Source organism: Phalacrocorax aristotelis, chromosome 12 (assembly GCF_949628215.1).
Source record: "Phalacrocorax aristotelis chromosome 12, bGulAri2.1, whole genome shotgun sequence".
NCBI lineage: Eukaryota > Metazoa > Chordata > Aves > Suliformes > Phalacrocoracidae > Phalacrocorax > Phalacrocorax aristotelis.
In genome coordinates, this window is record NC_134287.1 from 20,240,075 (window position 1) to 20,266,020 (window position 25,946).

A 25,946-nucleotide genomic window follows, 5' to 3' on the forward strand; every position below is an offset into this window, starting at 1 on the left:
GAAATAACCTGTTGTTTTGGACCTTAATCACATGTCATTTCTCTTTGACCATACTGAGACTTTCATAAACACTACTCTTGTTTTTTGTCTTTGCTGATATACTGTTTGCTTTCTGTCATTTCTACATATTCATTAGCCAGTGGAAAGACTCCATGAAAAAAATAATAAACGAAAGGTTAATACGCATTATAGCATATTATGAAAGGGGTCAATTTACAAAGCCCTCCACTGAGAAAAAAATTATTATTTTCTACACTCATAATTATGCTTTAGTGCTCTATGACTGACACTCCCTGCACAAATTAGGACCAAGAAAGGCTATGTCCTCAAAAATCAGAGTTGACAAGATTCTCATTTAGAGGACAGAATTAATCCAAAATAACAAAGGATCTTCGGAAGAGCTCTGTATGAACTATTTTGAAGAGCCACACTGGAGTACTTCTTCCTTGCCAAATAATTTGATTTCTAGAACTAAATATCTGGGAATAAAGCCCATTACTGTTTTATTTCAATCTTTGGTTACAATAAACTTAAAATATTTTCCTCTTTATGACATATTGTACATATTATTTTGTACTTAAAAAAAAATATTAAAGTGATCTGTGTTGGGTACATTTGCCTTATAAAAGCCTTAACTGTATTTCCTCCCTAATACCGCTCTTGTTAACATTTTGGAGAAAAACTTGAAACCTGTGAACACGACATTAAACTCCTCGATAAGCCAGGTTTAGAAGTGTTGATTAACTTTGTCTTTGATAGCTCTCAGTGGATGCTTCACTTCCAGTTAGTGAAGCGGCACGAGTTAACTTCAGGCACTGAGAGCAGAACGTAGGCTTCTCTCACCTAACTGGGTGTTACATCCAGTAGCTTCACAGTCAATAATGAAGAAGTTTTGCCTACCTGCCTACAAAATTCTGCTAGAAAAAACACTGTAAGAAAAAAGGTTATATGGCCATTATAGCATTTATAGGATATTGGAGTAAAGTTCTCACAAGTCTAGTGATCCTAAAGCCAAATTAATCTCCAGTATATTATATCTCAGTTGTCTTCTGCAAAAATACCTTATGCATGAATACAACTGCTTGTGTCATCTCCGTTTTAGCTATATGAATAAGTGTTGGAATTAAGATATCCAAACAGGTCCTGAACTAGAAGAAATTATGCTTTATGTGCTGAAACCTTGTTGATAATCAGTTGTTAAAACTTCTTTTTTTTCCTTCACGGTAATCCCCCCAAAGCAAGTGTTTCATGCTATACCTGCGCACCACAGAGTTCAGGCTGTCATGTCAGAAAAAAAAATGCAGAATTGAAAGAAAGGTATCAAAACAAGTTTGCAAAATTAACCTTGACACTTCTGGTGCTTCTTGGTTGGACTGGGACAGCTTGACTCTGCAGTTTTAACGTTTTTTCAAGATTTTCTTGAATCTACTTACAAAGTAAGCCTATCTTTCTCATTTTAATCTTGTTTTCTATTAACCATAGCAATGTATACAGTCAGATTAGTTGATTGATCTCTCACCAGATGACTCATACCCAGCACTTAAAGCTGGACAAAAATGGACTGACTTTCCATTACTTCACTTTTTTCTTTGAGACTGATCTCATCTTATTATTGAAACCATATTCCTAACAGCCACAGTAGGATTTGTACCTTACTTTTTAGGAGCTGGTTTTGCCCATGAACATTTGCTTCCAAGAGGATTCTCGATGAAGCTTTTCTATTGCACATACTATCGGAGACAGACATTTTTGGTTTCAGGATGGCCTGTGCTTGGATCGCTTTGGATTTGGAGGTGCCTTTGGAGGGATCTCTCTTTTTCAACAAGCCGTCAGTAGCAGCAGCAATTGCCTTTCTGGATGTTGTATCTGGAAGAGAGCCAGAGGCCGCTGTGCTGCTCCTGCCTGTGGTGCATTGCTGCTTCTTGCTTCCCAACAGCATTTGTATTCCTGTGAAAAACAGAAGAAAAACAACCCCAAATTCTATAACATGGGAACATTTTTCTTCTCAGCTCTCTAGTCCTCATAATTTTTATTTCCTGCAAAACTGCTTTGGGTCGTATATTTTAAAAGTTGTAACTGATTCAAATGTTATCATGACTGACATGCAGCTGTACTGCAACAAAATGTTACTGTAGAAATCATCACAGAGGACACTCTTCATAAAAATAAACTGCCTTTCTAAATAATTTACATACACTCTGATGGGCAGCGTGGCAGGAGTCAAGATACCTCTGGCCAGAAGGTATGCTATGTGTCTTGCTCTTGTCTCTTATTCACTTGAGAGGAACATTTTAGATTGGTTAAACCTGATCAAAATTATAGTTACCAAATAGTAATCAAAATTATAGGATCCAAGGGTGGCTGTGATGAAAATGGGGGTCCGAGTGGTTTCGGAATCAGGGTTTTAGTGGAGTGGTAGTAGAGTGGCTGCCTCAGAAGCAGCACCTGTCTCCAACATTTTTAGTGCCCTGCTCTACCTCTGTGCAAAGCCTCAGCAGGAACCGGCACCAAAAAGGTCTGATTTGCACAAGATAACACTTTCCCCTGAAATTGTTTTGATGAGAAGGATGTCGCACAGCAGCTACCACTGCAGGACCCTGCTATGTCAAAAGCAATAGAGCTAGTTGGATAAGCTCTGTGCTACACAAACCTCGAACGATGATTCAAGCTGACTACCACTACTACCAGCAAAACCCCAGAAAAGTGAGAGTGTGGGCATATAAGCCAGAAGCGTCCATTTTCCAAGGTGCATTTTAGGCAGATTTTTTTAGGGACAATAAATAGAATTAAAAAAAAACAGGAAATGAAATACAAAGAATTAGGGACAACATGGAAAGGGCATCAGGATCAAGGGTGGGGAAGAAAGAAGGTGCAGATGGGAACTATTTTTTGTCCCTGTAAACCACTCGGTAGTGGCCCCTGGTAGGCAGACACCCACACTGCCATGCACACAGCATGACTCTGCTCTTCTCTTTTAATAATGTGTATGAATTGTCTATTGGTAGTCCTAGCCACAGGCTGACTTGAGACCTCAAGATTTATGTAGCTCGAAATGACCAATAGCTATTACAAAATTGGTGAAAGAAGGCAACTGAGAGATCTGGGAGGTACAAGGGTAAAAAAAATGCAACTGGTTTCAGACCTAACCATAAAACCAAACAAACGAGGCCGGGATTGCCTCGCTCTCTGTTGTGGACATAACACATTTAATAAAATACTGGTGCTTCATGACAAATGCTTTTTAAAAAGCAGCCATACAATTCTTTTCCCTGCTGACTCATTCTCAGCAGCTGCCCCTCTCCAAACGCTTGTTTCCAACACCTTTGTTGAGGCCAGAGGGAAGATTAGAAGTGTTTTTCTTCTTTCATCCAATCCACAAGGAAGGATGAAATGCCACATCATGTTAGACACTTCCTTATCTCAGAGTCGTTAAGTAAAATTAGATCCTGCACTGCGGTGCAGGAAGTTCTCAGTTCACTTTCCCAATCCTTAATCCACTTGCAGTAAATGAGAAATATTCTTTGCCACAAAATGACGGTCTCCTACACATTTTAGCGATTTGAATGGCTCATGTTTCTTTTCAGTCACCCGGTACGTCCGGGGAAACCAGAGATGTTAAGGTACAGCATCTAGTGTTTTTCCCTTACCATGCAGATCAGAAAGCTTTTAACATGTTTCTTTCTGTAAACTCAATTGCCCACAGAAGGAGGAGTCAACTTCTCAGAGGATCCTCCAGTGACGGATCCCTGAAGGTCAGCACAGACAAAAAATGTAACTTTTTTCTAATTAAATTCGTTGAGATAAACCCTGTCCTAAGCAATTTCACAGCCATACAGAAAATCTGGTCTAAGCAAGGAAATGCACACAGAGCTCTCAAATTCTAGGCTAGCATCCAAACTCTCCCTCTTCTCTATGGTATAACTTATCTTTCTTCTTGCTGTTCACACATTGCAAATATTTGCCTTATCTTTTGTCAAAACTTAGGTCTCTTCTCAGATGAAAATAGCTTTAAAGCAAATACTCTCAACAAACTGGATAGACTCAGTTGTGTGCATACTCTCAGTTGGAGCTCATGCATATACAGTGATCTGTTCCTCCATTCCCAGACTGGTCCCGGACCTGCAGTTACACAGTGTTTCTACAGATGTTTAATGACATATAAAGGGAAGAAACAATGGGACAGATTAATGAGGTCATGGGCATCAAAGAGCGCTTATGGGAAGAGGTAGAAACAGGCAGCATGGTAGGAGAAGATGAAGAAAGCAGCAGGTAGCATTAAGTAACTGCAGAGCGGCAGAGAAGGAAGTCTTTTCCCAAAGGCAGCCAAGATACTAGAAGAATAGAGGGGGGGGGGGGAAGAGGGCAGCTAAGCCACAGAAAGAACTTGAATGGAAAACAGATTATCTCTTTAAATCATCTCTTAAATTCAAATAGTTTACTGGCCAATAGAAAGCAGAGAGGAGAAGAAAAGGGAATGGAAAGGAGAAAAGAGTTTCTGCTCATCCAAGGCAGCGTCACAGTAGGAGACAATTTGCCTTCATATCAAGAAACAGTCTGTCCAACAAATGTGTGTGTTGTGAAGCCAAACAGCTTCTTCACTGTGATTGTCAGACCACTCACACCACTGTTGTGTCCCCAGGAGAGGCTGTTTGCTGTGGCTGGGCATTGGTATCTGAGGCTGCAGCACGACTCATCAGGGTGGTGAAAATGGGCTGCAAGGTAGCAAAATAAAACAGCAAAGACCAGAGCCAGTGAAGGAGCTGTCTGTAAGTCACATCCCTCCTCTCTAGCATCTTAGAATATGGATCTGAACAAAAGAAAGAAGAGTTGCCTGGAGGATTCACACTCCATTTACTCCTAACTACCAAACTAGCTATTTGTGGATATTGGCTTCCAAGTGTAAGTACAGTAACCTTCAAGAACTGAGCATTAAGCCCCAGGAATTTTCTTACATACAGTGCAAACGGAGACAGACTTCCCTTCTGCACTGCACAACTTCCCTGTTAAAAGGAATGCCAGCAGTGATATTCTGCCCGTAAGGTCTGGGGATTCCCACAAAGATGTGGATTGGAGAGAAAGAAAAGAAAGGCATGAACAAAACTAGGAATGGCATCCATCATTAAAAAAACCCAACAACATGATGGCTGCTTCTTAGCCTTTTGTGACAACAAAAGGATGTCTAAGAATGAAAAAAAGCAAGATTCCTTAGGAAATTCAGGTATAAAAACACTGCATCCTTCTGCATGAAAAGTGTCTTCCCTAGATCTTATAGCTAAATCTTAATCCTTATTAGATTCACAGTATGGTGGGGATTATTTTTTTTGTAGATAATTAAGGCAATAAGAAAAGGTGCGCCTTGCTCTTGTCTAACATTGAAGGCAATCAGAAAATAATGGAGCCAATTTGGTAAATTCTTTCCTCTTACTCCCTCTTGAATTAATCTTTCAATTCAAAAGGAACACCCCGGCACAGTCAGTCCCCAGGAAAACACAGCAAAGCAAACCAGACATGGTCTCCAAAGATCAACTCCCTCACCCTCAAAGCAGCTGTCAATTACCTTCACTAAGGAATGCAGATGCAAATGATATTTAGAAAAAAAAGAAAAAGGCAAAGGTGCTTAAGGGTACGATCACTGAGTTTCACTCTGTACATTCTGGATCCATTGTTAATATACTATGTGGGGAATTAGGGCTGTTACTCTCATTAAGACTATCTGGAATTGTATATCTAAATCCCCACACACCAAACTTGAAATATATATGCCCCTCTGAGAATAGCTAGAATTGTAACTGGATGACTAGCAATATATGTTTTTTCTATTATCCCAGCTGAAGAAAGACTTTAAAACTAATGAACAAAGACTTGCAAGTGTAATGCTTTGGGAGATACAGCAGAACAAAACTCAAAGAAACAGAAAGCAGAACGACTCCGTTAATAAAATTCAGCAAATATAGATCCTGGTTGTAAAAGTTCAGCTGTGTATAGGACAAAAAGGAATAAAACCATAATTACATTCGGAGAAAAATCATTTTAGCCCTATGCAGGAAAGCAAAAGACAACCATTCAATTTTTAAATAATGACTTAGTGAAAACCATATGATAATGGAGGAGTTAAAAATATTCTGTAAAACCAAGGGTAGGTTTTCAAAAGCTCTTTTTTTTTTTTAAAGAATCCTTGATCTCTGAGTAAAATGAGTATATTGTTTTACTGTAAAGTATCTTTTTACATTTTTCTCCCTCTCCCTTCAGGGGGTTTTGCTAACAGGAAATGACCCTGCCTTAGAGCAGGTTAAACTTGCCTTTCCTTGAAACATGGACAATTCAGACAAACATACCCTTATCCATTGTTACTACTTTTTTTTTTTTCTTTTCATTTTACAGTGGGATAATGCAGCTTTTCATGCTCTCTTATAACACTCTTCCTAGCGTTGCAGTGTGGATTTCTGACAATTCATGACAAAGTGCTTCTTTGAAATCGGCCAAAGTTCATTTTAACAGACGCAGTGCTACAAATCCTCCACGACCACCAAGCAAGACTGACAAGAGGCGGCCGGGGAAGGAGAGGCACAGCGTTGATTCACTGTGTGTCATTAATGAGATCAGACATCACCACTGCAGGTAGGCTTTACATTACAGACCACCTGCTGGGTCTTTTTTTAAATTTAATAAAAGCCCCATGCCCTGGGATGCTGAGCTCTCCCAGACCTCCGTGATGGGAGCAGACGCTGCCAATACCCCAAGCAGAGAGGAGCAGCAATTAACATTCCTTAAATGTAAGAAACTTCTACCTTCTTCAAGATTTAGACCCAGACGTATGTGGCGTAGGTTGTACAGAGCCCACACGTGCCTCAAGCAGGCAAGCAGTGATCCGTAATCCAAACCAAGGCTCCGGCCTCCTGATGACAGAGACTGATGACTCAATTCCTATCATGAATCAAGTATTACCCCTGCTAAGACATACGATCTTAGATAGAAGTAAACAGACCGCACTGTCTCAGCAGCCTGGTAACACAGAAAAATGGAAACATTGAGAGCAATGACAATATTATTAGTTATTTCGGTGTTTGTCAAGGGATGGAAGATAGGACAGATAATTTATTGTTCAGATCACTGCCAAGGAAAAGGCATCAGTTTTAATCAGTCAACAAACTGCAGTCAGCAAAGAGTGCTACAAAATTCAGATGTTTCTACTAAAATTTCTGCTGACCAGCAGTGAGACCTATGTCCCTAACTGCCTTTTGCTGTTTGTCAAATGGCTCGTTTGCAAGAGGCCGTGTCAGATGCTGTTCAGCATTAGCATCTTGTAAAAACCCCTGACAGTAATGTAGCTCTGCCCATGCTCCCTGATCGAAATGTAATGCTTAACAAGGTCTTGGATGTACCTTTCAATAAATACCTGGGGCTGGGTCCTGAGAAACAGGGGTGGGCCACATCGTTAGCTCCATTCCTAGAACTGTCAAGACTCAAAGTTGGGGCAACTTTGCAAGCTTGAAGCGAGAGAATCGCCCAGACTGTTACTCCTGATGAACATATCATTGTACCTATACTAATGCTTCTTCAAACACCCTGCCTGGTGAGGATAAGGCTTAATTATCTCAGCTATATCAATAACGCCTCAAACTAAAAGTCTAGGTTAAAAAATTATCTCTAACAGAAAGGTTGGGTTTTTTTTCTAGCTAGCCTTTTTTTTTTTTTTAATGACGTTGACAGCTGTAGCGACATTTCTCAGAAGGAAGACACTTTCTTTTTACAAAAGCTAATATTTGACTGTGGAAAGTTGTAATCGTTTAAAAGAGAAAGCTTATCAAGTGTACCTAAGAGCTATTAGGCTCCAAATCCATAATCAGTTCAAAGTAGGAAGAACCTCTTGATGTCAAGAAACAGCTTGTTTACAGAAGGCTTCTGGCAAAATTAGAGTGTGGTCCAACACTTGGCTTCAGAGCAAACAATCCCATAATGCAGCTAATCAACGGCACCTAACAATAACTCTCTCTGTGGTGACTGCCAATTTATTTTCTCAAAACACTTTGCAAATAATTAATCAATCCTCTCTTTTGGTGTTAAATAAGGAAACACCGCTTATTTCAGGGAGCGAATGGGTAGCAACGTGCTGCTCAGGACAGGATGTAACGCACCGACTCCGACCGCTCACGGGGAGGCTTGGTGGAACAAGGGTGTAATTTGCAATGACTGCACCGGCAAAAAGGGAACATTCCTGCCTGGCACCTGCAGGAGATCATCTTACACCCCAAATCATGCGAGTGTATTATTGCTGCAGAATATTTTAGTGGTCAGGAAATAATCCACCCACATTATTTGATTCGACTGCTTGCACCAGTGGGTCCCCAATACCCAGCTGGTCGAGAATAGCATTTGTATATTTTCCTAACATTTTTGCCCTTTGCTTCCTATGTGCTGGGACAGGATAAAAGGGAAAATATTATTTTTTCATTAAACCGTTCATAATTTGGAGGCTGGTCAAGCACCTGGTAGTTATTTTCTCACTGAAGATAATCAGTCTTAGATTTTAGACTCATACCTGGAATCATCACTGTTTTTCTTGTCATGCCTTTTTGGCCATTCTATACCAAAGCCGTGCCTTTAACAAACCCAACACTCCCAGGCAACTGGTCCTTAGACTGAGAGGATGTCTGTTCATATTGCTAAGAACCATGGAAATGGTTATTGAAAAGACGTCGAAATTTGCTGCTGTACTTTTGAGCCATTCTCTGTAACGTCTACCTAACAAAAACTCGGAGTAAGACATCCACATTTGCATTTCAAGGATGTCACGCTAGAAGCGAGCAGGTGCTACTGGGGTGACTCCAGGAGCAATCTGATGCAGTGCAACTTAAAAAAAAATATTCAGCGTGATTCAGAACATTTAAATGGTGATTTACAGGGTAAGAAATGTATTGACGGCTTGGTGTTCTCATCATGTAAAAGACACCTAGTTGTTCAGCTCTTTCTGATAATTTACCACAGCCAGACTGAGCCAAGTACTCACTTCACAGAGTGCAAAAGAGTTGCTCCAAGTTTAAACCAAATGTGAATAAGGGGAAAATGAAGCCCTTTGCTCCAGTGGCATAATGCAGCCACTGAACCCACATAGCCCGTCTCTTTCTCTCAATCGTTATTTTAACGTTTCTAGTATTCAGCCTTCCACTGCTTTCCCTGAGTGCTAACGAGTGACTTGCCCCTTCCAGAATCTTTCACTTCACATTGTCTCACATTTTACCAACTCTGACAGCTCAAGATAGAAATGTCCACCCTGAACAAGATGGGAAACAGTGGGAGAATAAAACCCTTAACTTTCACGGGCCAAAGCAAGGAAAGCTGAACTTTAATTTGGATCTTCAGCAGACAATATGATCATCCTTGGGAAAATAATTCTAATTTATCAGTTTCAGTCATAGAAATGCTGTCCATAACTTCATTAACAGGGCAGACATCCTTCTGTCTTGTAGGGAAACGATGGCCTTTCCAGCCAACAGGTTTGTTGCTATGCCACATAGTATAAAACTTTGGAACCTTTTGGGACACCCCTCCACACTGATCCCTTCCTTCTCCATTTACACCTGATGTGCATCATCACCCCTTCCTTTGTCACACCAGAGGATGGGGAAAGTGGAAGCAGGCATCTGAAACACAGAACAAAGCTCAAGGGCTTGGTACTCCATAAACATAAAAGGGCCCTCCAGAGAAGAGGAGGCAACCCCTTCCTTCTAAATAAAAAAGATCCAGGAGAAGGAGAGGCAACCCCTTGCTCATCACACAGGCTGGGGTCTGTCTCGAAGGCTGGCAGTACCTTTGAGTCACTCCTAACCGAGGACTGCCAATTCCTCACTGAGTTTTCAACATCTGTAAGGACCAAGTCTCAGTTTCTCAGCAACTCATACAGCACATGAAGGTCACATTGCAGTGTGACACAGACTCAATGACACAAAACATCTAGACTAAGGAAAATTGACAACCTCCTCCATTTTAAACTTTAAATTTATACCAGATGAAGTGAAACATCAAAGGAGCTCCTTTTAATGGGCTTTTTGGCATGTGGTCCTTTGTTCTTAACAAGTCGGCACCAGCTGCTATGTCCATAACGCCAAGTCAGTAACATCCCCGGCCAGATTCTCGGCTGATGTAAATCAGTGTCACTCCTCTGAAGGAAGATACTTCTATTGGTTTACATCAGCTGAAGATTTGGCTCCTCATGCTTAGCAGGTGCAAGCTAAAGTAAAATCTTCTGTGCCATATTTCACATTTCTCCTGTCTTCACCATCATGACTGCTGTGTACATTCTCAGGCTGGAGACTTAATTAGCATCAGCTGTAGCTACTCAAGTTTCTATACAATAAATTCCATATTGTAAGGAGCAGCTTTCATCTAATTATAACTTGTACATGTAAATATATATATATATGTATATTCCCCCCTGCACACTAATCTTGTACTCTGGGTTATTGTGTGGTGACTTTTCCATAAACAGAAGATAAGGTGAGAACACCAGATAGGCCACGTTCATTCATCGCGACATTTCAAATACTCTTTAGCAATTGAAAATAAATGCTATTAAAAGTCTTCAGTCTTAAGATTGCGTACATTAGCCCATCCTGATTACCATGAGTATATATTAGTTTAAAGGTGACCTACAAATATTTTCTTGATGTACAAACGTCTCAAATACCAGGGGCTTTTCAATGTGTATTTAAAACGGAAACGTTCTTTTGCTTTGCAGGTAGCAGCATATCAAAATCCCACAGCACCAGCTGTTCTGATTTTATTCCAATACAAGCATATATATATATATACACACATGCACAAAAAAATTAAAATAGCTCTTGAAACAAATTAAAGTGTAGTTATTTACCCCTTAGTTAATGAACAAGCTGCTGGCTTCAGCACTTGTTAATAAAACTCGTGCTTAAGAAGGAAACAGAAGCCTATAATCCTCTGGGGCCATTCAACACCCCAAAAGCCCAGATCCCATCTCAATTTTCCCCATCCACTGCCTTGGGTTGCTTTAATTAAGTAAATTATGTTTCCAAGTCACCTGCCATTCTCTTTGGGAAAAAGTATAAGCAACTACAATACCAGCTCTCTGTTCCACCTTTTTCACTGATATAAATGTGTTCTCCCCCTTCTTGAGTGCTTCATTCCTGAATTCTGCAGGAGAAGGGACGCCAGCAGGGCAGGCCTCCCCCCGGAGACCCCCCGTGCCCCGGCTGCCTCCCAGCACCTGCACTTACTGCCGCCCGCGTTCACACCCACCCATCACCACCCTCATATTCACCTTCAATTGCCGATTCATGCATACCTCATAATCCTGATTTCCCTACTTGTGGGTAGTTTACACATGCAATTCATGAGATTCCCTTTGTCATCTCCCCCGACCCTCCTTGCACATGCTCCACATCTTCTGTGCCTCACCGCAGGGCTGCAGGATCCAGCACAGCACCTACCATCCAAACCAGATTTACATTTCTCTCCACTTCAGCTGTTGTTCATTAATAATTCTGCACAGCAGTTTCGGGCATGGCAAAGAAAGAAAAGTGTAGATGTTATAAAAGTTGAGGTGTTAGCAGAAATTATTTCAGTTTATAGTGTAGCTGACGTTTGTGAAGGTGCTCAGGCATCAAGACTTTTACAATTATCTATGCTTAAACATGAATTTAGATGCTGGCATTTATAACCTTTCATAGTAAAGTGATTATATCATTTAATCAAGAGGTCAAAATGAATTTAAAGTTGTCCCATTTTCTTCTCTTTGCCCCGTTTTAATAATTCAACATAGAGCCCAGTAGGTGATATATTGTAAAAGATGGATGGAAAACTAAATATTCTTGTGGAATATATTCTTCACGAAAGGTAGGTGAGAAATTAAGATTAAAAATGCTCCTGTCTTCAGCAGAAACAAGACTCATCTTTTAATTTTTAACTTACCTTTTATTTATGAGACATCAGGTACAGACAGTAGAGGAAATTGCAGCATTCACTTAAAAGCAGCGTTAGCAAGTTCTGACAGCTTGTTAAAAGCCACGACCAAAGGCAAGATGATGCACATCAATTACCTGTGACAAGGACCTCACGGAGCTTGGCCCGGGCTTACCCGTGGTCATATCTGTGAGGCGAGTCGCGTGGTTCTCTGCGGGCCATTTCGCATTCACGGGCACACGTTCCTTAAGCTGCCCAAGGGATTGAAATGCTGGCCACTCATTAAAAATAAACACAATTATGTCTTACGACTCTATGTCTTCCCGCAGTTCAAGTCTGACTTCACATGTAACCTGGATTTTCCAGCATTTACAGTCCAATTTCTTGCCAGATAATGGAAGCAAAGTACCCAAAGCAACAGAGTCAGTAGAAGACAGAGTCCACAGCGGTGAAATCACAAGACCATATTCCATCCTTGGGACTCTGTAGCATGAAGCATGGCTTTGAACGCTAACTGAGTCTGAGACGTTTGGATTTCTAAGTATAATTACCATCCATGAGCGTAGCCCAAGATTTACATTTCATTAATATGCCTAAAATATCCTTTTCATATGTGGCACATTGTGGAAATACATACCTCTGGAGATCATCTGGACCAACCTCCTGCTGAAAGCAGGGCCTTAGATTAGGTTATCCAGGTTCATGTAAAGCCAAGTCTTAGAATACTTGGATTTGAACATGAAATAGTATCAGTGACACCGTAAGTAGAGTCATCATTACTTTAGTAAAGACACATGAAAAATTAGAAAAAGACGCTCCAAAGAGGCCATGACTCAATGGGTCCTATAGGAAACAGCAAGCCCCGGCCCCAGTACCTGTAAAGCAGAGAAGTACTTGGGTGCTCGTTCCACTTCAGATTCTAATAAAGCAGCCTATGTATCCTGGAAACTACATTTCCAGATTTCATACAGAAAAGTCTAGCCTTGAAAGTAATTTTTCTTTTTTTTTTTCACCTCTTTTTTTTTTTTTTTTTTGCCATGGTGATGTTATTACCACTTGTATTTTTGCTGGCAAGAAGGTATTGCCTACAGCTGCAAACCAATATAAACTTAAACTTTCTGGGTCATCAGAAATGTGACTGACAAAGAGCTCTCCACACTTCCTTCATCCATAAGATAACTATGTTAAAGTACTAACACAGTGTAAAATATTGCTCGCTGTCCCTTTTCTGTGAGTTCTTCCTTCTTTTTAAATATTTCATTTAACAAACATTTAATTGCATAAACATATAGTAGACCAAAGCTTAATGTGAACGGATTTGAGCTAGTAAACACTGGAGGAAAACAAACATTGAAAAGAACTGGGAAGCTGTAACGGTATAAAGGGCTTTGCTGATGGGGGAGTTATTTTGCTGCGCTTGTGAAGCAGCATCTTGCAGTACAGGTCTTGTAATTTTGAGCTGTACACACAGAAGTGCCACAGCAAAAAGCAAGAGGGCAACTGTGTCCTATTATAGCTCTCTTTATATATTTAAACTAGTCCAGGAAAAAAGACATATACCAGGCTGTAGGACTGTACCAGACTTGCGCCAGAATGGACCTAAGAGATCACTTCCCTCCCTCGCTTCACCCATTTTCGGAACTAAAGGGAACTCACATTTTCATTTTCTCCCAGGTTAAAACCATACCAATTGCCTTGCATTTTAATGAGCAGTGTGGGTGTCTCATGCATTTAACCAGGTTTCTTATGATTTGTCACATTTAATGGCTGACGGCTATGCAAGAGCTCATTACTTTGGGGATCACAGTGAGAAAGACTGTTGTTCTGAAATATTATTCCGGCTGTTTGTACAAATTTCACACAGGAAAGTTGTAGTACGCTGATAAACACCTTATATATTACAAAGGGTCTGATCAAGAGAAATATGTAGCTTTACATTTGACATTATTGCTTACACAAAAGGTGGAAGCAGTTAAAAAGGTACCACTTCCCATGTTTATTTACACCTGTATTCTTGTGTACACAAATGGTGGAAATAATTTTTCAAAACCCAGTGTTTCTCAGCTGGTTACCTCACTTGTTTCCGCTTTTTAGTAAAACTGTGGAACCATGAGCAGCGTCTAATTTCACTTTCTAATTACTTCTAGTAAAAGCGATTCTTTCATGACCACCATGGTATTGCCAAGCCCAGGGAAGTCTCAATACTATTCTAATCCTTGTTTCGGTGGTACATCACAGACAGACCTCGGATGGTGTTAAAGCCTTGAATGCATAGCACTTTCTATGGAAACTTCAGGAGGACGATGTTGTTTGAAATCAGGATGGTATGCAATGGAGTCCAAAGCTGAAACGCTGAATTTGCTGGGGTCAGTCAATGGAGAGTCCTCACCAACCCTCACCCATTACATTTCTTTCTTGCTTTAACACTGGTCGGCATCTTCCCTCTCCTGCTCCCTGCTGCGCCATCTCTCCTTCAACAACAGACAACCTGGATTACACTTACAAAGAAATATTTTATCTCTGGATTTCTTCAGCAGCCAGCCTGAGGGGTGCTTCACCCTGCAGACCCATGCGGCTTTCATCTAAGGGCCTGACTCTGGAATTACTGACACCGCTGGTTTCTCTGTGGAAAATCCTGGCTCTGTTGATAATTTTCTTTAAGGTTAAAGCAGGAGGCCTCTGAATAAAGTTGTACCTTCTCACTGTTTGACCCTGATAACTGCAAGAGCAGTCCCACGGATTTCAGGCATGGGAAAGCGAGTGCAGCAGTAACAGCAGGATGCAAAGGGATGGTGCAGCCTGGGCTTTGTGCCTTGTCCAGCCCACGGGACAGCACGCGACTTCTCCTCTTTCTCTTTTTTTTCCATCTGCACACTGGGAAGATGAAGGTACAAATGAATCTTAGGAAGTAGCTGATGTTCATACACTGACCCTTGGATCACAAAGGCCATATAAGAACAGGGGAATTGCAATTAAATGTAGCCCAAGGTCGCAGCATACATAGGGGGTAAGTTTTAACCTTGGTGTTTTTGGTACAAACCAGACTCGCTCATTGACATTCTTGCCATCCACACTCCCTTCCTGCAGAGTCAATAAACTCAGCTGTGGTTATTCAGGCGCACTGTAAAATAGCTGCTACAGTCCAGTGCAGCAGAAGCTATACCACTCTGGGCATGAAGCAATCCCCACGGTGCCTTTCCCTTCCCCAAGAGCAATGTTGCAAAGAAAATTTTATGTTTGCAAAATGCTTGGAGATATTTGAAACAAATGTGTTAAAGATTTGCAAACCATTTACCTGGAGCCATTAGTTATAAAGGCCTGGGCTTATTACTACAGCCTTCTAAATAAAACCTGGAAACGATCATTTTTGATCGCAAGGAGCACAAAACCAAGCTCAGTGCAGCCACATCCTTCTTAATCTCACACCTTAAAATTCAGCCTTTATACAAAGAAAGGCCTAATTATTTTCAGGGGTTAAGCGCTTGCATGTTGCTGGGAGAAAAAAAAAATTAGAGTTATAAATGTTTAAAAATAGAGGTTTAATGCAGAAAACATCGGCAAAGTTTTCTCTATCATCTGATGAGCAGCATGCATCACTAGCACAGCAAATATATTCGTGGTAGTCCTGGAGCTGAAAACATCTGGGTTGTACAGAAGCAAAGATTACTATTATCTGCTCACACAAAATCATTGTGGTGGGTCTGTTCCAGCCTGAACCTCTGCTCCACCAGACTGAGGGTTATGGAGGTTACTTACCTGCCTCATCACTTGAATTAGGAAGCTGGAGAGAAGTAGTGTGATAGCTGCCAGACTGCTTATCATCATCTGTCTTCGTTGTCACTACGTCATTAGGTCCTCCGGGTATAGCCACAAATGCTGGAAGTTCAAAGACAGTTTGCAAAGGGTATTTACTACCCAAATAGCCTTCATTTGTTGTCTCTCTATTAATTATGTTATTTTCTGTTAAGTCTGCACTCCAGTTTGATCTGAGTGGGGTCTTGTTTTCTCCTAGCAGCTTTGTCTTAAATATCTCCTCTATTGGCTCTCCATTAGCTATGCCATCTACTCCATCTGCTGTTAATCTGGACGAACTGCAATTTATACTGAAGGACAATGCTGATCTATGAATTTTTTGGCATTTAATTTGAGGTTGGTCAATGCACACATTGAGCGACTTGTCTAAATAATAGATGGTATTTGGACACTGCTGAGAAACCTGAAGGTGCACACATGAGATGAATGAAGGTGGTACTTTCTCTCTCCCACCACTGCTTTGAAGACCCACGCCGCTCTCCTTGTTTCCGGGGTCAAAAATCCACTTTTGTGGCTCTTCACCTAATTGCGAGCAAGATTCAGAAATCTTTAACGGAGAGAAATTTTGGTTTGTGTGGCCCGGCGGGCACCAGTGATGGAGGGCAGCATGGATTTTGCTCAAGGTGGGGGACACAGCGTTGGGCTCTTGCACAGCTCCAGCTCCACGTGCTGGGTCACTGGAGCCTGCAGCAACACGCCTGGCTGTAATAGTTATGGAGGCAAACCCTTTCTGCTGGTTTTGACACTGTTTTCCCTCTGTGATGGGAGAGTCTGATAGAGACGTGATGTCTTCTAAAGATGCCTGAATTTCTAATCTGCTGGGAAGTACCATACGTGCTCTATTAACGTTGACTGAACCATGGTTAGCCAAAGACCACTGTGTGTGATAAGCACTGGGCTGCAGGATCATGGGCCGCACAGGCAAAGTGGGATGATTTTCTTCCGATTTATTCTCATCAATCATCTGCAAAATGAGTATCGGTGAACTCAATTTTGTATTTTGTGATGACAGAGATTCCTGCAAATAAAAAGATTCAAATTATCAACATATGCTGTCATAATACATGGAACTATTTCTCATCTGCCATCTATCACACTAGATAGCTCGTTTGAGATTTCACGTTAACGTTCTATTCATCCTAACTTTTTTGTCATTTAAAAACACATGCTCTTGAAATCAGCTCCACATTGCCTGGAAGACTTCAATGAAAACTTTATCACTCCGGTGCAAAAAATTATTAAAATTAAAAATGTGTATTCTATAGCATTATTTTCAGTATTTGACCCATTTTCAGTATTTGACAGTTGGGATTTGTGGCTGCTATGTTTCTTTAAAAATGGGCGTGCCAAAGCTAATTGCCAGTTTCAGACTCTAATCTCCTCTCTCATGATGGTCTGCTGGAATTTAAAATACATTTAAGTGTATTATGGTTCATTAGCCTGAAGGTCCATGTGTGCCACCTCATGCTGCAGAGGACACGTGGGCACCAGGGTCATGACTGTTCTACAACCTCACCAGCTGTAAGCATGGAAAAACTTCATGATCCCTCCCACAAAAATGGTATAATTTTCTATAAGGGCTCTGGGAACTGTTTTAATTCGTTAGTTCCCTCTTGCTTATCATTAGTTGGTGGCATCTGTCAATGATGTAAAGCCACATATGTCCCAGATTGATTGACAGTGGCTCAGATTAATTTTTTCAACCACGACAGTAAACATCTATCTTGATAGACCGTACATTACTACACTCAGTGTGAAGTAAAGCTATCCGACAAAGAGTAAACCTGAGTTTAAAATCTCCTGCTATTATTATCCACACGGCTGGTCCCATAAGTCGCATGCAATAAAGCATCTGACCTAATCTCGTTGCTGCTGTAAATTGGCTGATTAGATTGCTCCTGCCCTGTGTTCCTGGATCTCCCGATCCCAATAGGAAAAACAACTCCACTGAATTGGCATGCAAGTTCTGAGGATTAGCTCCATAATGAAGGCTCCGTCAAGTTCATTCAGGGTTTCGGTGCCATTTGCTAGCTTTACTGCTTCTGCTTGTTATGAATTCACCTCAGTCATATTTGGGCGCCTGTCACCTTTTAATCAATGCCAGGACTTGACAAGTATTTCACAAAACATAATACTTTCTGTCCTCGAGGAAGACTATGTGAGTGACAGAGCTGTGACCTCCCAGAAGCCACGGTCATCCTTCTCAGGGCTTGGCTGCCAGAGACGGGACCCTGCACCGAAGCCCACGGGGAAAGACGTTCCTGCGCTCCTGTCCCCCAAGCGTGGAAACGACACAGAAAACAGGCTCCTTTGTACCTCTTGGGAAGGCTGATTTGGGAACCCAAGCAGGGAGAGTTAGATCAAGAGTTTATTAATGAGGTGAAATGCCAGGTAAATTTTATCAACTCTTTAAACCAGCTGCCTGTGGTTTTGACAATTCAATAATTTCACTGCCCCAGGGAAAGCATTTTCTTCCTTTGTTTCTTTCATGGTTTGTAACAACATTTGCCTCCTATTTTCTGCACTGCATTTACTTCTACCTACAGGTTTAACACTTTTGCATGCCTTCCAAAACTCTCGACTTCCCCAAGTTTTCTACAGGGCACCAAGGAAAAATGTTGCTTGAAATATTTTATTTTGGATGCATTTCTCATGCTCCAGTAGTTAATTTGACGTTTATTTCTTTTGTTAAGGGCTGCACAGATGGAAACATTCTGCAAGAGTCCAAAGGCATGTCAAAAATGCTTCCAATTAACTTCAAACTCATGCACCAATATTTTAAATAATTTGCTTTTCCTTTTCTGCTTGAGTATTTGTATTATTCCCTCCCCCAAACCTTTGGCAAAAGAAATGGATCTTTAAGGTCTGATCAGCTGATTCTACGCTCTTCGGGAGCTTTCATGCTTCGCTGCGTCTTGTGAAAAAAAGAAAAAAGGCACTTAGACAAAGTAACTGTTGCGAACTGAAAACCTCAGGCTTTATCTTGAGAACATCTGAGACTGAGTATACGGGCATTTGGGAAACCACTTGGTTTAGTCTCCTGAGGTGTTTTTAACAACTTTTTTTTCTCCCACAAAACATGCAATTTTTCCCCCCTCACCAAGAGCACATTGAATCACGACATTTGGCTTTTCTGCTGCCTAAGCTAAGCCTAGCTAGACAAGACAAAGTCCAAATACACTGGTCAGCAATCAGCGATTGTTTTTTAAGTGTGATTCTGTGATTCTGCTGACTGCTATCTAATTTATTTATTTTACCTTGGTAAAGCTTGGTTTTCTCTCCGCAGCACTCTGAAGACCTGAGCACTTCCTCTGACCATCAGTGCCCCATCGCTTTTGTGTCTCTCCTGGGGAAAAAATACAGAGAAAGTAACATTATTTTCAGTGTCCTGGAGGAGATGAGTTAGAAAACGTGGTTATAAATGGAGTGCAAGCAGGAGGGAAAGAGCTACTGTAAATGATCTGATTGCCCTGGGATCTTGTTATCAGAGGGATCCTACTTCTCCCTCTTCCAAGGAGAAGCACTTGAACCACCCCTGGGATCCTGTTGCAAGGATGTGTTTGTGGGCAGCCTTAGAACGTGTTCAGGGCTGATCTAAAGCTTGAATATCTCTGCTTTTGATTTCCCTGGCTTCAGGCGTGAGTGTGGAGGAATCGGGGAAGATGGGAAATGCAGATTTCAGCAAATGTCACTCCTGTGTAGCCTGCGGAACTGGGAGCACAAATGAGCACATTAACGGGCTGAATGCTACGAGTCTGATTTCATTTGAACTAAGTCACCTTCACATTTAAAGAAGTACAGTAATTTTAAATCATTTTCACAAATTCTATTACATCATGACTTTTGTAGCTCAGTGGTAACTATTACATCAGCACATCAGTCTCTGATTTTGTCATCTTTTATTTTCTGTGAGTGCTAGCCCGTCTGCACTTTTTACACAGAGCTAATTTCCATATAACACGAAGCCTGGGCTATCGCAATGATGCATTACATCTGCTGTCAACAGTTTTGCCAGAAATGACGTTAGTTTCTATTTTGTAATAAGCATCCTAAATTAATTTTCAAAGATTCTCTATTTGAACTGAAATCTCTTGACATTACTGGCTGTTGCTTTATAGCAACAAGTCACATCACTGGTAAGACTTTTTTTTTCTTTCACTTAGACAGCCTGCCACAGAAGTGGATAATTTTTCACTAAGCAGAATTTCAGTTTACATGTAACGTATTAACAAAGGAATATAGCTCAGCTCCACTTTAAGAAGTGATCTTTAAAGCATATCTACCATAGCAGCTTCATGGCTTCATCTCCTTGGCTGCAGCTGAGGAGCCGAAGGGAAATAGGGGGAAGGCACTGGGTCCATCCCCCATCAAGAGACCTCCTTGAGTCCCACCATGGAACAGTTATCACAAAACACTAACAGACCGTTTGATGAACCTTCTGCTTTAATATAGTATGCAAGGTATACTTTAATACTTTACTTGCACAGCTCCCAAATGCCAATGCCACTGTGTATACGCATAGCTGGCATGAAAAAATAAGAGGTCTGCTTTTGTCACTGAGCAAAAGAAGGTCCTGAGCAACAGAGAAAACAGCTGGACTCATTAGCCACAGTACAGAAAAAAAGAAAATCCAGAAAACAGCCGGATCGGAGAGCCCACTACGCGTTTTTTGGCAAAGAATTAATGCATGGCTGCAATCAGTGAAAATGCAACGAACCTGATCTAGCAGAGGATCGTGGTAACTGCTGGCACAGAACACGGGTGAGGTGCCCTTGGAGCCTGCCCCTCGCCCTGTTGTGGCGCACAGTGAGAAGGAGGTGCTGCACTTTCAGTGAAGGACAAAATCCACCTGCACCCACAAGAAGTGGGATAGGGGTAAATGTTGGGTGACCCTTCTGGAAAGGTTATTTTCAGGGTATCGGTACTCCGGTGAGATACATGTGAATACCTTCACGATGAAGAGCTGGTACATATGCTGTCTTTCTTACTTTTTAAAACAACTAAGCAGGGAATAACTTGCAGAGAATGATAAAGAAGACATTTTTGGATTGAATTAAGACAAGACCTCATAAAAAGCTGAAGGTTTGATAAAAAAAGAAAGTATGTTGTTAAAGCGACAACTTCAACTAAGTTATCAATATTTTCCTCAAATGCTTTACAGCAAGAAAACCACAGTTGTCTCAGATTGAACTGGAAAGCTACAACAGAAGAACATCAACTTGTGAATGTCAACCAGTGCGTAAGGAAATCCAGAAGCCTGGCTGGAGATAAATCAGATCCAGACAGGCATGTTTTGCCAGATGGCCTTTCATGAATTTGATTCAAATGTATTTTCAGCACAAGAGAAAGCCTGAATACTACAGGGTCAAACAAGAACAAGTTGTCAAAGTCCACACAGTAGATTACTTATAATATGTAAGTTATTCTTACCAAAGTAACCTCCTTTGATTAGCAATAACCTGTAAGTAGGACCTCCTAATTTCACACAGATCCCTTGGAACAGTGTAGTCAAGTCTTGCTTGTTTAACTTTAAAAGGTAGCTGTTTCTGGAGCAGGAGAGGTAGGATGAAGTGAGGTGGGAAGAAGAGGAGGAAAAAACACTTATTTTCTTTGCTAAGTCATCCAGAGTGGAGTTTTGCATTGCATTTTGTACCACATCCTGTGCATATTTTCATATTACTATGGGAATCCTATTGTTGGAAAACACTCAAACTTTTGGCAAGTCATTTAATCTAGTTGCTGAAATAGATTAAATGGCTTTGGTGGCAAAAGCTCTGGTATTTTTTATGATATTATTCAATCTATTCTTGGAAGCTTTACATTTGTTAATTCATGTCGACAGAACAAGAAAAAAAAAACCCCAAACCTTTAAAAAGAGCTTGGATCTGTGTTTGATATAAAGACACTTCAGGGAGCACAAGGGTTTAGCTGAGATGTGCCACATACAGAGTTTCCATACAAATTCTCATTGCTGACAAAACACATTGCACTGTAACTCTTGTTACACAACGAAATGCAAAGTTCAGTTTTTCCCTGGTGCAAAAGCATGAAAGAAATGGCATTTCAAGTACTTTCCATCTCTGCGGGGAGTATGAGAAACTTATTTCTGAGTTGAAATCCTGAGGATTTGTTTAACCTCCCCAGATCTTCCCTTCCCACTGTGACCCACCTCTCCAGCCTGCAAACGGGAGATGCGATGGGGAATAGAGGCGCAGTTGCTGGCATATGAACTTTGTTCTGTTACAGCTTCCCTCTTTTTAGTCCCCCCCCAATACTGTTTGTTGAACCAAATGATATGCTCCTTGGCAAGGCATCTGGACATCCGGCTACAGACCAGGGTTTTCCTAATTACGGAGTGCAGCTGGAACCGATTCTCCCAGTCTCGAGTGCCTGGATGTCTGCCTCGGGCCAACTGGCAGACGGCTCAGATAATGATTCAGAAAAGATGCACTTGTAAATCAGTTTGCTAAAACACAGATAGATTGCAAAGGTGAGGGTGCTGGTGAAAAACAGCGTACCGTGAATATTTCACATGCACAGGACAGCCCAGTTTGTAGCCAGCTGAGGTTTTGCACAGAACTGGAGACACGCATGGAAACAGTCCACGGACAATGCAATTTGGCCAGTGTTTCAGGTCTTTGCAGGACACATACAGACTGCCACGCTGGGAGAGGTTGTTTGAAGACACCCAGAGTGACACTGGGCAGAGCTGGAATGACTTCAGACCACTGGCCCTGGTCCCATCTCCAGTTTTTGTCATGAAAGTTGCATGTTTCATTCATTTACTATTCATAGGCTGACAAATTTCAAATGCATGTCAGCATTTCTGATCTCCTCTGCTCTGCTCCAAACGCTGCTTTTTGCATGCTGGCCAGGTTTGCCATCCCCTCTGAGCCACCAGCATCACTTCAAAATGAACCCTGAAGGCTTCAGGAACTCCCATGGCTTCCCTCAAACCACCATAAAACAGCATCGCAGAACAAATATGCCGGTGTGAAAAGGGTGAAAACTTCTCCACTTTACCAAAAAATTATCTTTTTTGTTGATCCTTAGACCAGCATCTAAGAGACCTGCGAGGGGAGTCGGGCTCCCTCCCAGCTCCATGGCTGACCTACAGCCCTCAGGTCAGCACTCTTTGATTATGCAAAAAAGCTCAAATTCCCTACGTGGGACCTGGGAGTTAAAGGACGTTGATGTCTTGGCTGCAGGGTCAGGCACCAGAGCAATCACTCAGCTAATACAATGTCATTGGCATCATGTAAAAATATTTTTAAAGCCTTTTTCTTCTTTTATGCATTATTGCTACTGTAAGTTATCAGCAGATAAATCATATCATTAAAATCAACTCAGAGGAATTAACTTATACTTTATTATGTTTAAAACATTAGATATGTTTAAATTTGCTTGTAACTTACTTAATTCAAATACCTGAGGAAGCCTTGAGGAAAAGAGTGTCATCATTAAAGATTCACCATGCTCCCTCTCAGCAAGGGCTGGGAGAGATCATAATTCACTTCTTCAGATCTGAAGTGAGTCATCCAGAAAAACCATCCGGACATTACAGATACATCTAAGATGAAAGCCAAGTCAGAATTAACACCAGAACCAAGTCCACGCCTTCTGGTCTTCTTCATGTGTCATAAAGACAGACTAACATAAAACTGCAGAAAGTATTGTCATCTAAAATATAACTGAACAATGAAGCTAAAAGTTCATATCCCTGGTACTAAAAGTAGAGACAGAGAAATGCTGGAAATCCCACCTTATACCACAGTCCCCACCAACACTAAATTGATTTATGGGGAATTTACTTGCGAACATTTACTTTTTAGCGGAGAGAGTTATCCTGAGCCTTCAGAAGTGATGTTAAGTTAGAGGAAGAGGTGAGATGTTGCGCTGATGATGGTCTGAAGGGCGCATCCCAGTGAAGATGGGGCACAGGCAGGGCAGGAAGGCAGCCCCATAGCCACACATGGATTTCACTCTCTTACAATGTCATAAAAATGCACCTGATTTTGACCTCTGCAGGATTTGTCATTCAGCTCCATTCATGTAAGAAAAGACAGCAGTTTTCCCTAAGATACTTAAGGAGCACACCATGTCATCCTGATAGCTTGAACACAGCTAGAAACCACACCCTACTCACCCATCAAGGCAGGGTGACAGAGCACATCAGTCCTGCTAAAGCATCTTTGCCAAACTCACAAGCAGCAGCACGCACCTGCTTACAAAGGGGGTCAAACAGCAATACAGATTTAAAGGGGAGAAAGCAGGTGCCAACTCTTTTCTTGAAATCTTTGTCGTGGAAAAAGTCAAACCAACACAAACCAGTACCCTGCCACAAAAGAAAGTACTTGAACACAGTTGCACAAAGATAACAGTATTTTAAGGCAGCTTTGTTGGGAAGATTTTCAAATCAGAGTAAGGAAAACAGCCTGAAATAATTTCAGTCTGAACAGGATTCATTATGTAAACAAAATAGAAAAATATTTTTTTAAGATGTCAGGATGGATTTTCTTCTATTACAAGTAGCATCATGAGATTTGTTAACTGAATTATCTTTCGCTGCTTGCACACCTTGAAGCTGTAGCTGGCTGCCTGCAGAGATGATTACAGAATCTGCCATGGAATGGACAAATGAGTTCTGGTCTGCTATCAAAAAGCCAGAAGTCGTAAATCTCTCATTATCCGTGCCATTAGAAGCAAGGTGCTCATCAGGGGGCTGGAAAGAGCACAGGAATTATATCTTGAATATCTTGAAAGAGAAAAAAAATACTCTGTTTTCATTATACATTGCTATAATTGTTTCTCTTCATTTAATAAAGTGGGGAATCACCCCCGGCATATCCATCACACACACAGCGGCAAAACTAAGTAGTTTCTTCGCTTTCTCCTTTTTCCCTTTCTCCTCCAAGTTTTATTTCTTTTTAATCCTTTTTCTTAATTTTCAGTGCTGTGGGGAGGAACACGTTCCTAGGTCTCTCTAGGCAGATACTCTTACACTAACAAATCTCAGTCCCCAGAAGCAGTGACTAACTCACCAAACCTGCTGAAGCCCAGCTGTGTGGACATAACTCAGGCCAAGGACTCAGATGGGAGTACACAGCAAGATTTAACTGACATAGGATTGATTTCTTTGGCCTAAATAACTTGGTCTGTCACTGGAGCTTGCTGCTGGAGCTCTTCTGAGATCTTTATAAAATGCAGTGGGAGGGGAATGGGGAACTTAGATACAGGGTATTAGAGGGAGGATATCTGTAAGGCATGGCGGATTGGGGTGGATCACGAGGCATGACAGTGTTTAACAGGCAAATCAATCTCTCTCATAATTTTTCTTCAGTAGTTTCATTGTAGAAATGGAAGAGATGCCATAAATGTCACAGATTCCTATTCCTGTGGCAGTGAGAGGAAGAACTGGAGACAAGGAGCAAGCCATCAAGCTCCCTAACACTGATGAGCCAAGCAATGAAAGTCTTGAAGCTCCATGGTTCCTCCCACTTTGGTGGGACTGGATTCCACCCATTTCTTTGCACTGCTAAAAACAATGCAGTATTGTCCATCTATTTCACCATGCTTCTGGCAGATAGACACTTTTATATCATTTGGACACATTTTCCTAAGAGGATTTTGCAAAGCAGTGAGAGATGGTGCATGAGCAGCAAAAGACCCAAACTCTCCTTGGAGAAGGGGACTTGCCTCTAGGTAATCCTGGCAAATTCTGATTCCTGTATGAGGTGCTCTATCCTCCCACCAAGGGAAGGGGCAGCACAAGGGAGATGGCACCTTTGGTTTCTCATCAAAGTTCCTGTTTGGAGGCCATCTTATTTTTCTGGAAAGCTGCTGACACTAAAATGTTATTTGGGATTTTTTACACAACTCCTCCTGTGGGGCCTCAGCAGCTCTGGAAGCTGCATCTGCAGAGGGATCACCCGGAGGGGTTTTGTCCCGGAGGTGATATTTGGGATCATGCAGGAAAAGGCAGATCAATGGCAACCAAATGCAGATGAAGGACTGACAGGATCTGAAAGTCTGTCACTGGCATGGCACAGGAGGCAGGAGAGGAGAAAAACCAAGTGCAAGGTGATCACTGGAGGCCTTCTGTTTTATGTGAGAAATATATAACACTGACTTTTGGGTTAGATAAACTTGAAAAAAAACATTTAAATACAAACATGAGATGCACCATAAATTTGTACAGCAAA

General features: G+C 41.4%; 1 protein-coding gene across 1 annotated transcript in view; it reads right to left on the minus strand.

Annotated features, from left to right (window-relative positions):
- C12H10orf90 (chromosome 12 C10orf90 homolog) overlaps nt 1–25,946 on the minus strand; it is a 69,059-nt gene that overhangs the window by 16,253 nt on the left and 26,860 nt on the right. The window contains exons 2-4 of the mRNA XM_075107754.1: nt 19,002–19,090; nt 15,688–16,762; nt 1,657–1,947 (exon numbers count right to left, since the gene is read on the minus strand). Of these exons, the coding sequence (XP_074963855.1) occupies nt 1,657–1,947; nt 15,688–16,762; nt 19,002–19,090 (1,455 nt within the window). The remainder of the gene's footprint in view (nt 1–1,656; nt 1,948–15,687; nt 16,763–19,001; nt 19,091–25,946) is intronic.